This window comes from Dipodomys spectabilis, unplaced genomic scaffold (assembly GCF_019054845.1).
Source record: "Dipodomys spectabilis isolate Male_0828 unplaced genomic scaffold, ASM1905484v1 ptg000098l, whole genome shotgun sequence".
NCBI classification, from domain to species: domain Eukaryota; kingdom Metazoa; phylum Chordata; class Mammalia; order Rodentia; family Heteromyidae; genus Dipodomys; species Dipodomys spectabilis.
This window is the reverse complement of record NW_024870775.1, coordinates 5,235,211-5,247,604: the sequence shown is the minus strand read 5'-3', so window position 1 is coordinate 5,247,604 and position 12,394 is coordinate 5,235,211. Positions and strand designations below refer to the sequence as shown.

The following is a 12,394-nucleotide window of genomic DNA, read 5'->3' as shown; positions in this document are numbered from 1 at the left end:
TGAGAGCTGAGGATGGAGGTTTGAGGCCAGTCTTGGCAGGAAAATCTGTGAGATTCTTATCTCCAGTTAACCATCAAAAAGCCCTAAGTGGAGCTGTGGCAAGAGGTAGAGCACTAGCCCTGAGCAAAAAGCTGAGGTACAGTGCCTAGGCCATGAGTTCAAGACCCAGGACTGGCATACATGTGTGCGTGTGTATGTGTTCACGTGCACACAGGTGCGTGTGCACGCGCGCACACATGTACACACACATGCACACACACACACAGAGTCATAGAGCCACAGAGCCCTCCCTCTTCTACAGGCAGTAGGAGCCACCCAGGTGGGGTAGGCCAGGCTCCATGCCAGGCTGAGAGCAGAGACCAGAATGCCTAGCTTGGTCTTCTGGGAGCCCATCCTCTGGCTAGAGGAGGACAGGCACCAGGAGAATCACTGCAGGAGGGGCAGAAGCACACGGCAGAGTTGGCTTGGCAGCAAATTCTGGTCCTGCCACCCAGTGGCCCTGAAGCAGACCAGCACCTTCTCCAGAGCATGATTCCCTATTGACTGTCTGACCTCCGCAGTCAAAGAGAAGCAAGCAGCTGCTTGGGTCAGTTTGTGATTTGGAAGATACCCAGGCTACCAGCTGGCAGGTGCTAAGGCTCTTGCCATAGGGCACAAAGGAGCAGTGGCTATAGCCAGAAGAAAGGCCTATGGGGAAAGAAAATGGTTCCAAAAAGAAACCATGGGGGGAGGGGAGGACCAAGGGGGGCTGCCCAGGGCCCCAAATGAGAACCATATAGCCACTGGGGGCTCAGGCCCAGCTCTGACCGCCCAGGGATGGCCAGCTGGCTTGGTCACTATGGCAGTCACCTGGGCAGGCCTGGCTAGAGACATCCCAGTGTAGCAAAGGTAGGTGCCCTTCCTGCCACTAGAGCAAGCGTCTCAGGAGGAAGTGGTATGTCCCTCGTTGGCCTGTGGGACAGGAGGGGCTCTCCTCCCCAGCTGTACTCAGGCTGCCTTCTGGGGATCGGGCAGATGTGGGAAGAAGCGGACCCTGTGTCAGAGCAGTGCTGCTGAGTCCCGGGTTGTGACCAGCCTACTCTCAGGCCTGCATGGGCCCAGGGGAACAGCGCCCAACTGCTCTGCCCAGGGGTCTAGGCCGTAGGTTGCTTTGCCATGGTTTTTCTCTGCCTAGAGCTCCAGACATGGTTCACACCAGGCCCTTCAGGCAGAGGTCAGCAGGGCCTTCCTGGCTTCCAGGAAGCAGGAAATGCAGCCTGTGAACACAGCCCTGGCTGTGTCCTGGGAACCTGAGCCCTCTCACAGTGGCCCTGCCCAGGCCACACAAGGCACGCAGGCCAGCACTGACCTTGGGTGGAGTTCGTCCAGCGGAGATGAATAGGTGCACCCCATGGCTTCTCTCTTAACCCCAGCACTTAAGGGAAAGGGGAGGTCACATGGAGATCCGGGGCCCAGGCGGCAGAAGTTCAGCCCTGTCCATTCTCAAGAGTGGGCCTGAGACACTAAAAGTGCTGCCAGATGCCCCGACTCCACCTCAGCAGTGTCTGTCCCGTGAGCTGGAGAACTCTGCAACATCTGGCAGGGATCGGACGGCACTGCGGCCTCCCGTGATTCCCCGCGGCTGGCCGCCCCCCCTTGTATGGACCGACTGTCTCCGTGGTAACTGTTCCCATCGCAGCCCAGCTCCCACCCTCCCCTTCCCAGTGGGAGAAGAGGAAGTCCTGTCTGCAGAACAAAGCTCTCCCAGCACAAGGCGGCCAGGCTGCTACAGCTGCTCTAAGAAGGAAGCTGGCGTGGGGAGGCGGGGGAGGGCGGGATGGACTCATCAGGGGTCTGGTTCCTATCATCTTCCCATGACAGCCAGAGGCCTGTGACCCTGGGCATGTGGCACCTGGGCCCCACATGCCACCCCTTCTTGTCACGCAAACGGGACAACCGGAGAGGTTCTAACCAGGCCCAAGGCTGGCTCTCCATGCGCCGGCTGCTGCTACCCGGCTCAGGGCCAGATGCCACGTGGCTCCAAAATGGAGCATGAACGTAAGGTTTCAATTATTCCTCTCCAAGGAGAGCAAAAGTCCAAGACAGAAGACGGGAAGGGAAGGAAAGCCAGGATGCCCTGCACTCTCGGCTCCATTCCCACCCAGGTCACGCTGTGGCTCCGACTTCCTCCTCTGCACTGACTGGTTCTCCCAGGACAACCCAGGAGCTGCTTTCCACAGCAGCAGGCAGTGCCTAGGGTTTGGTGACCAACACTCTAAGCTCTAGGGAAACGACACAGTGGGGCCCAGACATGGCCACCAGATGGCAGAGATGGCAGCTGAGGCGAGGAGACTGGTGTGGCAGGATGGATGGCAGGAGGCTGGCTCTATGGGGTCCCACCCTTGGCTACCTTCAGAGCCATGGGGTATAGGGTAGCCTGCACCTCCCTGCAGACAGTGGGGGCAGGTGGCGAGATCTGAGGTTGAGGACAGAAGAGGAAATGGGTACAATTGTTAGGGAGCACTTGTAGTATGGCAGCTAGCACAAGTACTCAAGGAACTTTGTGCTTTACTCCCTTTAAACTGTGCTACCCAGAAGCAGGCGGGATGTCCAGCCCATCTCAACCAGCTCCAAAGTGCTCTTGCTTAATCCCAGAATCTTAGGTCTGGTCCCCTAGCCCATGAGGGTCAGATACCTGAACCAAAGCTGTACACTTTAAATGTGGACTCAGGGGCTGGGAAGGTGGCTCAGTGGTAGAGCGCTTGCCTTGCATGCCTGAGGCCCTGGGTTCCATTCCTCAGCACCACATAAGCAAAAAGAAAAAAGCCGGAAGTGGCGTTGTAGCTCAAGTGGTAGAGCGCTAGCCTTGAGCTGAAGAGCTGAGGGACAGCGCCCAGGCCCAGAGTTCAGGCCCCATGACCGGACTCAAAAAAATAAAAAATAAAAAAATAAATGGGACTCAGTGAAGGTGGCCCCTCAGAGCTACTCTGGCCTCCACTCTCACCTCAGCTTCCTCCATGACCTCGACTCTCTTGGCATGCACACCTCAGTTCTCCCAAGATATGCCCTTCCCAGGGTGAGCCCTGCTGCTTCTTGCCTGGGCCTGGTCCTACACAGCCCCGCCCCAACATCTTCCTCTTCTGGCCTCCTCTGGGCGTCTCACTCATTCATCCCTGCCATTTCCTGTGTGTGTGTGTACCTAGCACTGCCACTGTCCTGGCTGTCAGAGGGCTGTCACTCTGTATCACACCCTCCCCCGCAGTGCACATAACCCCAAGGCTACTCTGCTTTATCCCTGTGCCCTCAGACCTGGCACACAACCAGAAACACCAGCAGCCTCCAGTGCCCTGCTGATGCCCAGAAAGGCTGGTGACAGCAGGAGGGACAAAACCTCATCAGGGACCTGCACAGGCAGGTGAGGCAGAGCTTGCAGGGGCTGTGTCCCAGCCACTGACCCAAAGGAGGAGGAGACCGCATCCGCCCCCAGCGCCTGCAACCTCAACATTTCTCTCCAGTGAAAGTCAGCTATGGTTCTCTTTTCATACTCAGCAGCACAAGGTCATCTCTATAGAAAAAGTGACTTTACTGGAAGAGGCGGCAAGACCCCCGGTCTCCTCCCCCAGGCTCCATCGGCCAAAATCAAAGGATAATGCCAGACTGCTTGTGTGTGGCTGCAGCCTTGACTCCTGGCTTTGCTGGGCTTCCTGATAAGAGCCAGCCCCCGCCCCCCCCCCCCGCACCCCACCAAAAAAAAAGGTCACGGAGGGAGGAGATCTTTTGTAGCTCTTCCCATTGGGGTTGGATGCTGCCAGGGGATGGGGACCAAGAGAAGCAGAGAACTGATGCAGGGAAGGGGCTGGGCACATAGGGGCATGGCTGCAAACGCCATAGGCCTGGCATTGTGGAGGAAGCTTAAACAGAGCTGCAGAAATAAGGTCCATGGTGATGGGGACTGAGGACCAGAGGAGGGAATGGACAAAGGTCAAAGGGCAGGGGACATGACACTGAGACACTCACTGTGTGATTGAACACATCTGTTAGGATTCAACTGTACAGTTAAAAAGTGGAACCTGAGGGCTGGGAAGGTGGCTCAGTGGTAGAGCGCTTGCCTTGCATGCCTGAGACCCTGGGTTCGATTCCTCAGCACCACATAAGCAGAAAAAAAAAAGCCAGAAGTGGCGCTGTGGCTCAAGTGGTAGAGTGCTAGCCTTGAGCAGAAGAGCTGAGGGACAGCGCCCAGGCCCAGAGTTCAGGCCCCATGACTGGAAAAAAAAAAAAAAAGTGGAACCTGAGAATTCATACCTGGAATCCCAGCTACTCAGAAGGATCTGAGGATCATGGTTTGAAGCCAGCCCAGGGCAGCAAAGTTTGTGACAATTAACCACTAAAAAGCCAGAAGTGGAGCTGTGGCTCAAGTGGTAGAGCACCAGCCCTAAATGAAAAAAACTAAGGTACAATGCCCTGCCCATGAATTTAAGCCCCAGGGATGGCACCAAAAAAAAAGAAAGTGGAACTTCAAGGCCTGGCATGTGGCTGGTTGGCAGAGCACTTACCCAGCTTGTGCAAGACCCTGTGTTTCATCCTTGGCACCAGAAAAAAAAAGTGGGGTTCTGGGAATGAGGCCTGGTGGTAGAGTGCTTGCCTAGCATGCATCATGAGGCCCTGGATTTGAGTGTCCTCAGTACCACATAAACAGAAAAGCCAGAAGTGGTACTGTGGCTCAAGTGGTAGAGTGCTACCAAAAGAAGCAAAAGAAACTCAGGGACAGTCCCCAGGCCCCAAGTTCAAATCCCAGGAATGGGGGGAAAAAAAACAAAACAAAAAACCACAACAGGGTGTGAGGGGATTTTGCTGTATGTAAGTTAAACCTTATATACCTAAAAATGCCCTCTAAATATATGATAGAAAGAACAATGGATTTATTAATTGCAGTACATGGGTCTTATTTAGATCGTGATTTTTTTTTTTGTTTTCTTTTTCAATATTGATCTAAAGTAACAATAGATATTTGTTACAAATCCCTACCAAAACTGTGAGCACTCTGGCCGAAGGCTGACTCTGACCAAAGGCTAGAAGTGTTGCTTGCCAGCACCAGGGTGGCACTGGATGCTATTTAAAGATGAGACCTTTAAGTTTAGAGGACATTTTCAGATAAAATGTGACTTCTGGGGACTGCTTTAAAATAACCCAGAAGTGGCAGGGTAGAGGTGATAAAAAGATACGAAATAGGCTGGGAACAGGCTCTTGCTGAACTGGGTAAGCCGCCATGCAGGGACTCTGGAGCTCCTATCATCTAAACTGTGATGTTTGTTTGAAAAGTCCAAAAAATGAAAACCTTTTTCCTTAAAGCACCTGCTGGTGGGGGGTTGGAGAGGCAGCACAGGCAGTTTCTCAGGGCCAGCTATGAGCAAAGCACCCTGGGGTGACTAGGAGGTGGGCTGCCAGGGGCCAGTGACCAAGTGTTTGATTTTCCTCCATTTCCAAAGAAGCTGTAAGTTTGGGGATTCATATGATGCTATCAGATGGTTTAACATTCCAATTAAAATATTAAAGGACAATACTTCATAAACTAAACCCAGCCAGTGGCCACAGTTTGACTTGGAGATAACCATAGAGAGATTTAGCATTTGCTCACTCAATAGCCATTCTGGGTAGCTGAGAATAAAGCACTGCTGGGAACCCCAGTGGAAGGGGTGAAACCTCTGCACATAAGGCCCCGCCCCCAAAGAGAAGACCACGGGAACGAACTATGGTAGTCATGGGAGCAAACTTTCCTCTGGGCTTTCCTACGACCCTTTGGAGGCGGAGCTGCAGCAGCAGCCATGGCTCAGGTGGTAAAGCTCCTGCCTATCAATCCACAAGGAGACAGAGGACCCAGACTCTAGAACAAGACTTTCACCCAAAAGGGGTCTCAATGGCCAATGAAGCTACAGAATGGGAGCAAATTCATGGATCACAAGAGAAATGGGAATTAACACTGGATGTCATTAGACAATTAAGATGAAAGAATTGAGCCCAGTGCAGTGATGCACACCTATAATCCCAGGCATGTGGGAGGCACAAGCAGGAGGAGCTCAGTCCCAGCCTGGCCTGGGTAAAAAGAGTGAAACCCTATCTGAAAAAGAATGAAAGCAAAGATGCTGGGGATGGGACTCAAGGGGTGAAGTGTTGAGTTCACACACCAGTACCGAAAAAGCCAAACATACCAAAAGAGGGTGGGCAAGGCTGTGGTCAGGGGCAATGCAGGCAGGTGGAGGGTTGGAAGCCCAAGCCCGACACGCTGAAGCCAGCCAGTGGCAAGTGTTTTATGACTTAGACTAAACTCATCGGCTCTGAGAAGTCACGGTGACCCTGGAGGGGTGGCTTGTGGGGGGCGATGGCTCCCTGGGTGCCAGCTGGTTCTGATGTACGTACAAATGCACAAGCCACGCTCCTTGGGGGAGTTTACAGACACAGACAGCGAGGCTTTCCAGAGACCATCTGCCTCGTGAGTCTGCACACCATACCTGCCTATTCCCCAGCTCCACCTTGAGGCAGCCAGGCCCACTACCTACAGTTCTGTAAGTCTTAACCTTTTTTTTTTTTTATTTTTGAGTATGCATCTCTATGCCCCAGAATGGCATAGGCCTCACAATCCTCCTACCTCCACCTCCAGAGCACTGGGACTGCAGGCTTGTATTACTAAGCCTGGCTTAACATTCTTTTTAAAAATTTGATCTCATCACTTTTCTTCCAACAACCCTGATCTCATCTCTCCAGTGAGCCCCATCCTGCCCTGTCTGCAAAGATGTTTAAATCTCCTCAATCACCTGATCAGCCTCACCTGGTGGCTCTGGGGAAGCACACACACTAGAGACTCCTTCCCCAGCCTGTCTGGCCTGCCTGGGTGCCCCAGCCCAGCCCCACCTTCTACTGCTTTCACCCAGGCCTCATGTCAACCTTGCCCTACCGGGTTCTTGCTGGATGTTCTAGGGCCTCACATGATCAGGAACACATCCTGGATGTGGTTCCCGCTAGCCGCCCCCACACACCACCCAGGAAGGAGCAGAGATGAAGCCAGGGTTGGTCATCCCAGCTCACAATTCCATCCACACCCTCTCAGTATGAGCCACAGCTCTGAGATCAGGTTAAAACCTGTACCCCTAATTGCGCTTCCCATATTCTCCATCAGGACACACCCCTGCAAACCCAAGCCCATCATGACACAGCCCTGAAAACCAGAGCCTGCCACCCTGGGCCTCCTGCATTGCCTAATGCAGCAACATGGCTCCTCTAGGCTACATCAACTGAAAACAAAACAGCAAGGAACACTGAGGTAGCATTTATGATAAGAGGTCCAGACCAAATGATGTCTCTGAGACAGACACAGGACCAGTGTCCTCAGAGACTGAAGGCCACTGGCAAAGGAAGAGCTGGGTTGTGGAAAGTGCAGACCTCAGGGCCCCAAGCAGACTCCACATCTGCAAAGTGGGCCCAAAGGCCTTCCTTGAAGGGCTCTTCTAAGTAAGGGTGGAGAAGAATAGAAAGAAGAATAGAGATGGTAAGCAGGACCAGGTTTGGTGGTACACACCTGTAATCCCATCACTCCAGAGGCTGAGGAGGCCAGGCTGCGCTGTGGCAAGACCCAGTCTCACAAAAGACAAAAAAGTAAATGAAATGGCAAACAAGCAAGGAGGAGAACAAAAGAGAGCAATGGCAGGCAAATATGTACAAAGTATATTTACAAATGTATAAAAAAAATCATGAGGACCAGGAAGGTAGCTCAGTGGTAGAGTGCTTGCCTTGCATGCATGAGGCCCTGGGTTTGATTTCTCAGTACCACATAAGCAGAAAAAGCCAGAAGTGGCGCTGTGGCTCAAGTGGTAGAGTGCTAGCCTTGAGCTGAAGAGCTGAGGGACAGCACGCAGGCCCAGAGTTCAGGCCCCACACACACACACAAAAATAATCATGAGGCTTGGGTGCGATGGTTCACACCTATACTCCTAGCTACTCAGGCGGCTGAGATCTGAGGATTGCAATTCAAAGCCAGCCCAGGCTGGCTTTTATCTTATCTCCAATTACCCACCAGAAAACTGGAAGTGGCACTGTGGCTCAAGTGGTAGAGTACTTGCCTTGAGCTAAAGAGCTCAAGGACAGTGCCCTGACTGAGTTCAAGCCCCACAACCAACAACAATAACAACAACAACAATCACGAAATCCATTACTTGCCAGGCATCATGGCTCAAGCCTGTAGTCCTAGCTATTCAGGAGGCTGAGATTTGAGGGTCAAAGTTTGAAGTCTAGGTCCTGGGGCTTGAACTCAGGACCTGGGTGCTGTCCCTAGCACTCTGTCACTTGAGCCACAGCACCACAGCACCACTTCCGACTTTTCCTGTGATTAACTGGAGATAAGAGTCTCATGGTCATTCCTGCTGGGGCTGGCTTCAAACCTGGACCCTCAGATCTAAGCCTCCTAAGTAGCTAGGATTACAGGCAGGAGCCGCCAGCACCCAGCTTTGACTCCAATTTTGAAACATGTAAGACGTGTTAAAAATGGAAAGCAGTGTGTGGGTAGGTGGTAAAGGAGTGCCCACTGCAATCGTCTGCTAGAAGATTGGGCCCGTTCTTTCTCTCATTCTTCCTTTTGTAGTTTATAGCACTGGGATTTGAACTCAGGGCCTTGTGCTTTACCACATAAGCCATACCCTCTGTCCTTTTGTGCTTTAATAATTTATCAGGTAGGGTCTCATGATTCTGCCAGGGGCCAACATCAGTGCACACAGGGATCTTCCTACCTCCGCCTATAATCAGATAGGCTCATAGGTAGGTATGCACTCACTGTGTGTGCTGGAAAAGGCTTTTCTAGGAGGGAAGGCTGTGACCCAGGACTGACTGTAATTTTAGCAGTGCTGCAAGCACTTAGGAGCATGAGGCCCTGGTTAGATCCCAGCACCCCAATAAAAATGAAAAAAGGAAGCTGCTACCAAATTGGAATAGGGAACTCCGACCCTTCCTGGAGCCCCGCAGGCCCAACCATGGCCGTTTCAGTGGCCCGCAAGAGTGAAAAGGGGACACAGGGCAGTGTCACTTACGTTGTCTGAATTTTTGTGAACTCAATTGCTTCTTCTTTTTTCTTTCTGAAGAGAAACCAGTAGGTCAGGATCCCCACAATGACGGAGAAGAGAATTATGTCTGTCATGCTGAAAAGCGACACGTCTTCAGTTGCGGCCTCGGGCATGGTGGCACTGGTGTCCTCGTGGAAATTTCCCTGTGTCGATGATGAAACTGTCAGGAGAGAACAAAGTCAGATGTGAGCAGAAAGGGGTCCCAGGGCCCCAACGCCCCGGGGGTGTGGAATGGCAAATGTGCTATGTGGCTGGTGGCTCTGGTGCCATCAAGCCTCAGAGGAGGCCTGTCCTGCAGGGTAGCCCCAAATCAGGCACACCCCAACATTCTTCAGCATTGGTCCCTGAGCTGCCCTGAGAAGTGCCCTGAGAGGGCCGGAATGCGCTCCTGACAAATGTCTGTCTACCTGGGACCCCTGGTATGGCAAGCCGGTACTGCTGGTAGTTGAGATGTTCAATGAATGCCTGGGAGTTGGGATTCAAATCCCTCAGCAGGGTAACATTCTGGATGGCTGGAGCCAGAACCAGAGCAGGCAGCTTCCAGACACAGCCGGCCAGCTCTCTGTAACAACAGGACCCAAGTCCAGGCTGGTTTCACAGAGGCTGCCCACCCAAGGTTGTCCTGATAATTCCACCCTAAATCACAAGTATCACTGAGCCAAAGTGTACTCAACGTACCGAGCACTTAGCATCCTCCTGAGGCCAGGCCTCCATCAAACCCCTCCACCAGCATGGTAAACCATCGCACATAAAGCCATTTGGTACTAAAGTCTTGAATACCTCCTCCCTACCCCCACGCAATCCTGGGAAAACCTGGATGTTTGTAGAGCTGTTCTCCCCACTCCCTCTCCCTTTATTGGAAGTACTGGGGTTTGAAGTTGGGGCCTCTACCACGGGAGCCATGTCCTTGGCTACCTTTGTTTTAGTTTTCCAGATAGGGTCTTACATTTTTGCCTAGTCAGACTTGGGCCATGATCCTCCCATCCCTACCTCCCACGTGGCTGGGATTACAGGTGTGAAACACAACACCTGGCCCTTCACATCTTTTCTTTTGCTTTTTTTTTTTTGGTCAGTCGTAGGGCCTGGGCCCTGTCCCTCAGCTCTTCAGCTCAAGGCTAGCACTCTACCACTTAAGCCACAGAACCACTTCTGCCTTTTTCTGCTTATGTGGTGCTGAGGAATTGAATCCAGGGCTTCGTGCGTGCAAAGCAAGTACTCTACCACTGAGCCACCTTCCCAGCCCCTTTTGCTGCCTTTACTCTGCATTCTCTTGCTTCAATAAACTGCAATTCTATGTAAAAATCTTCAGAGTTTGTGAATCCTGGCAAGTCACTGAACTCAAGGTGGACTTAGGGGAACCCCCACCTCTGCTTGCTAGAAAGAGGCTCAGGTGTCCATCCCCAGCTGAAGCCTGGCAGATTTGACGCAATCAACATGTGCCTGTATGGGAAGTCCTGAACCCTGAGCAGGATACTTCTTCCCTTCTGCCAGACTTAGGAAACCGTGTCACTCCACTGAGCAGCAGTGTTGTGGCCAATAAGTACCTTGCACCCACATGGCCTGACACACCCAGCATTTCAGGTGTTACACGTGTATGGGGAGGTGGCATGTGACTTCCACTTGATACGCTGCCTCCAGGAAAGTTCAGGGCAGGGGTTGGGGTCTGGGCTCAGCATTGCTGGTCCATCCTCCACTCAGAACCACCCCATTCTTGGCTTTCAGAGGTACTCCTGCCACAGCCAGCATTAATTTCATCTGCATGAGTGCACGTGCACATGTTAGACTCAAAGCTTTACGCAGGCTGAACAAGTACTGATCACTGGGGTCATGTCCCAGCCCTCATCCTTATTGATGTCTGGCTCTGAAGAAGAATTGAATGGGTGTATGGGTGTGGCTCCTACCAGATGGCCCCACCCATCAGAGTTTGCAGGCTTCTACAACCTGACCTGCATTTTAGACCTACTCCTAAGGATTCTGGAAGGACCTGACCCACAGAACTGTGATGCGAATGGTGCTTGGAGCAGTCTGCAGCTATTTTGCATGTCTGCTCTGTGCAGGACAGGCATGTGGGGCAAGCCCACGCACTGGGTAGCCCAGGCCCCATATTTCAGGAAAGGCACACAAATGCTCACAAAGCCAAGTCAAGGTAGATTAAGCAACTCAGAAGAGGAAGTTCATGGTGGTTTCTAAGTTGGGGTTGGGGGGGGGGGAGGGGAGGAGGGAGAGAGGAGAAGGGGTGGTAGAGATCAGGGACAGCAGAGCATCTGTACCCACAGAATCATGTCCTGGCACATGCTGCAAGAGACTTCTGGTGGCCACCTCCACACAGCAGCCAGTGAGCACTTGACAAATTAGTCAGGTCACACTACCTCCCTAACCAAAACCCTCCCATTTAGCAGAAAATCTAAAGTTGATCCTGGATTCTTTTCTCCTAGACAGACACTGGTTGCTCATTCTTGTTACTTCAGCTACTTAGGAGGCTGAAAATCAGAAGGATCAAAGTTCAAGGCCAGCCTTGTCTAGACCAAAAGTTTAAAAGACTCCCATTTTTGCTCAAGCAAAAAAGTAAGACCCTATCTCAGAAACAACCAGAGCAAAAATGACTGGAGATCTGTGGCTCAAGTGGTAGACTGCCTTGCCTAGCATACGTGAGACCTGGAGTTCAAACCCTAGTCCTGCCGAAAATTTATACACACACACACACACACACACACACACACACACACACACACACACACACACACACACACACACACACACACACACACACACACACACAGTGAAGGGCAAAGCCTACACAGTTGTCCTTGAGTACTAAGCCAGCCATATAGGAGATTCTTATCTCCAAATAACCAGCTCAAAGTCAGAAGTGGAGATGTGGCTCAAGTGGTAGAGTGCCAGCTTTGAGTAGAAAAAGCCAAGTGAGAGCATGAGGTTCTGAGTTTAAGCCCCAGTACCAACACACACACACACACACACACACACACACACACACACACACACACACACACACACACACACACACACACACACACAGTCTACTATACAATTAAGGAACTCCCACCTGGCCCTCAATTGCAGTAACTGATTTCCACTAAGAGTCAGATATGAGGGAAATCCAGCAGCCATTTGTAAATGCACTTCAGCCTCACATCACCACATCTCTTTTTTGTTGTTGTTGTTGGTCGTAGGGCTTGAACTCTGGGCTTGGGTGCTGTCCCTGCTCTCTTCAGCTCAAGGCAAGCGTTCTACCACTTGCGCCACAGCGCCACTTCCAGTTTTCTAGTTATTTATTGGAGATAAGGGTCTCA

The 12,394-nt window shown here is 52.0% G+C and overlaps 1 protein-coding gene across 1 annotated transcript in view; it reads right to left on the bottom strand.

The window, feature by feature from the left end:
* Window positions 1-12,394, bottom strand: part of LOC122113577 (NADPH--cytochrome P450 reductase) — a 45,778-nt gene that overhangs the window by 8,882 nt on the left and 24,502 nt on the right. Inside the window, exon 2 of the mRNA XM_042686606.1 lies at window positions 9,051-9,243. Within this exon, the coding sequence (XP_042542540.1) occupies window positions 9,051-9,196 (146 nt within the window). The 5' untranslated portion in view covers window positions 9,197-9,243. The remainder of the gene's footprint in view (window positions 1-9,050; window positions 9,244-12,394) is intronic.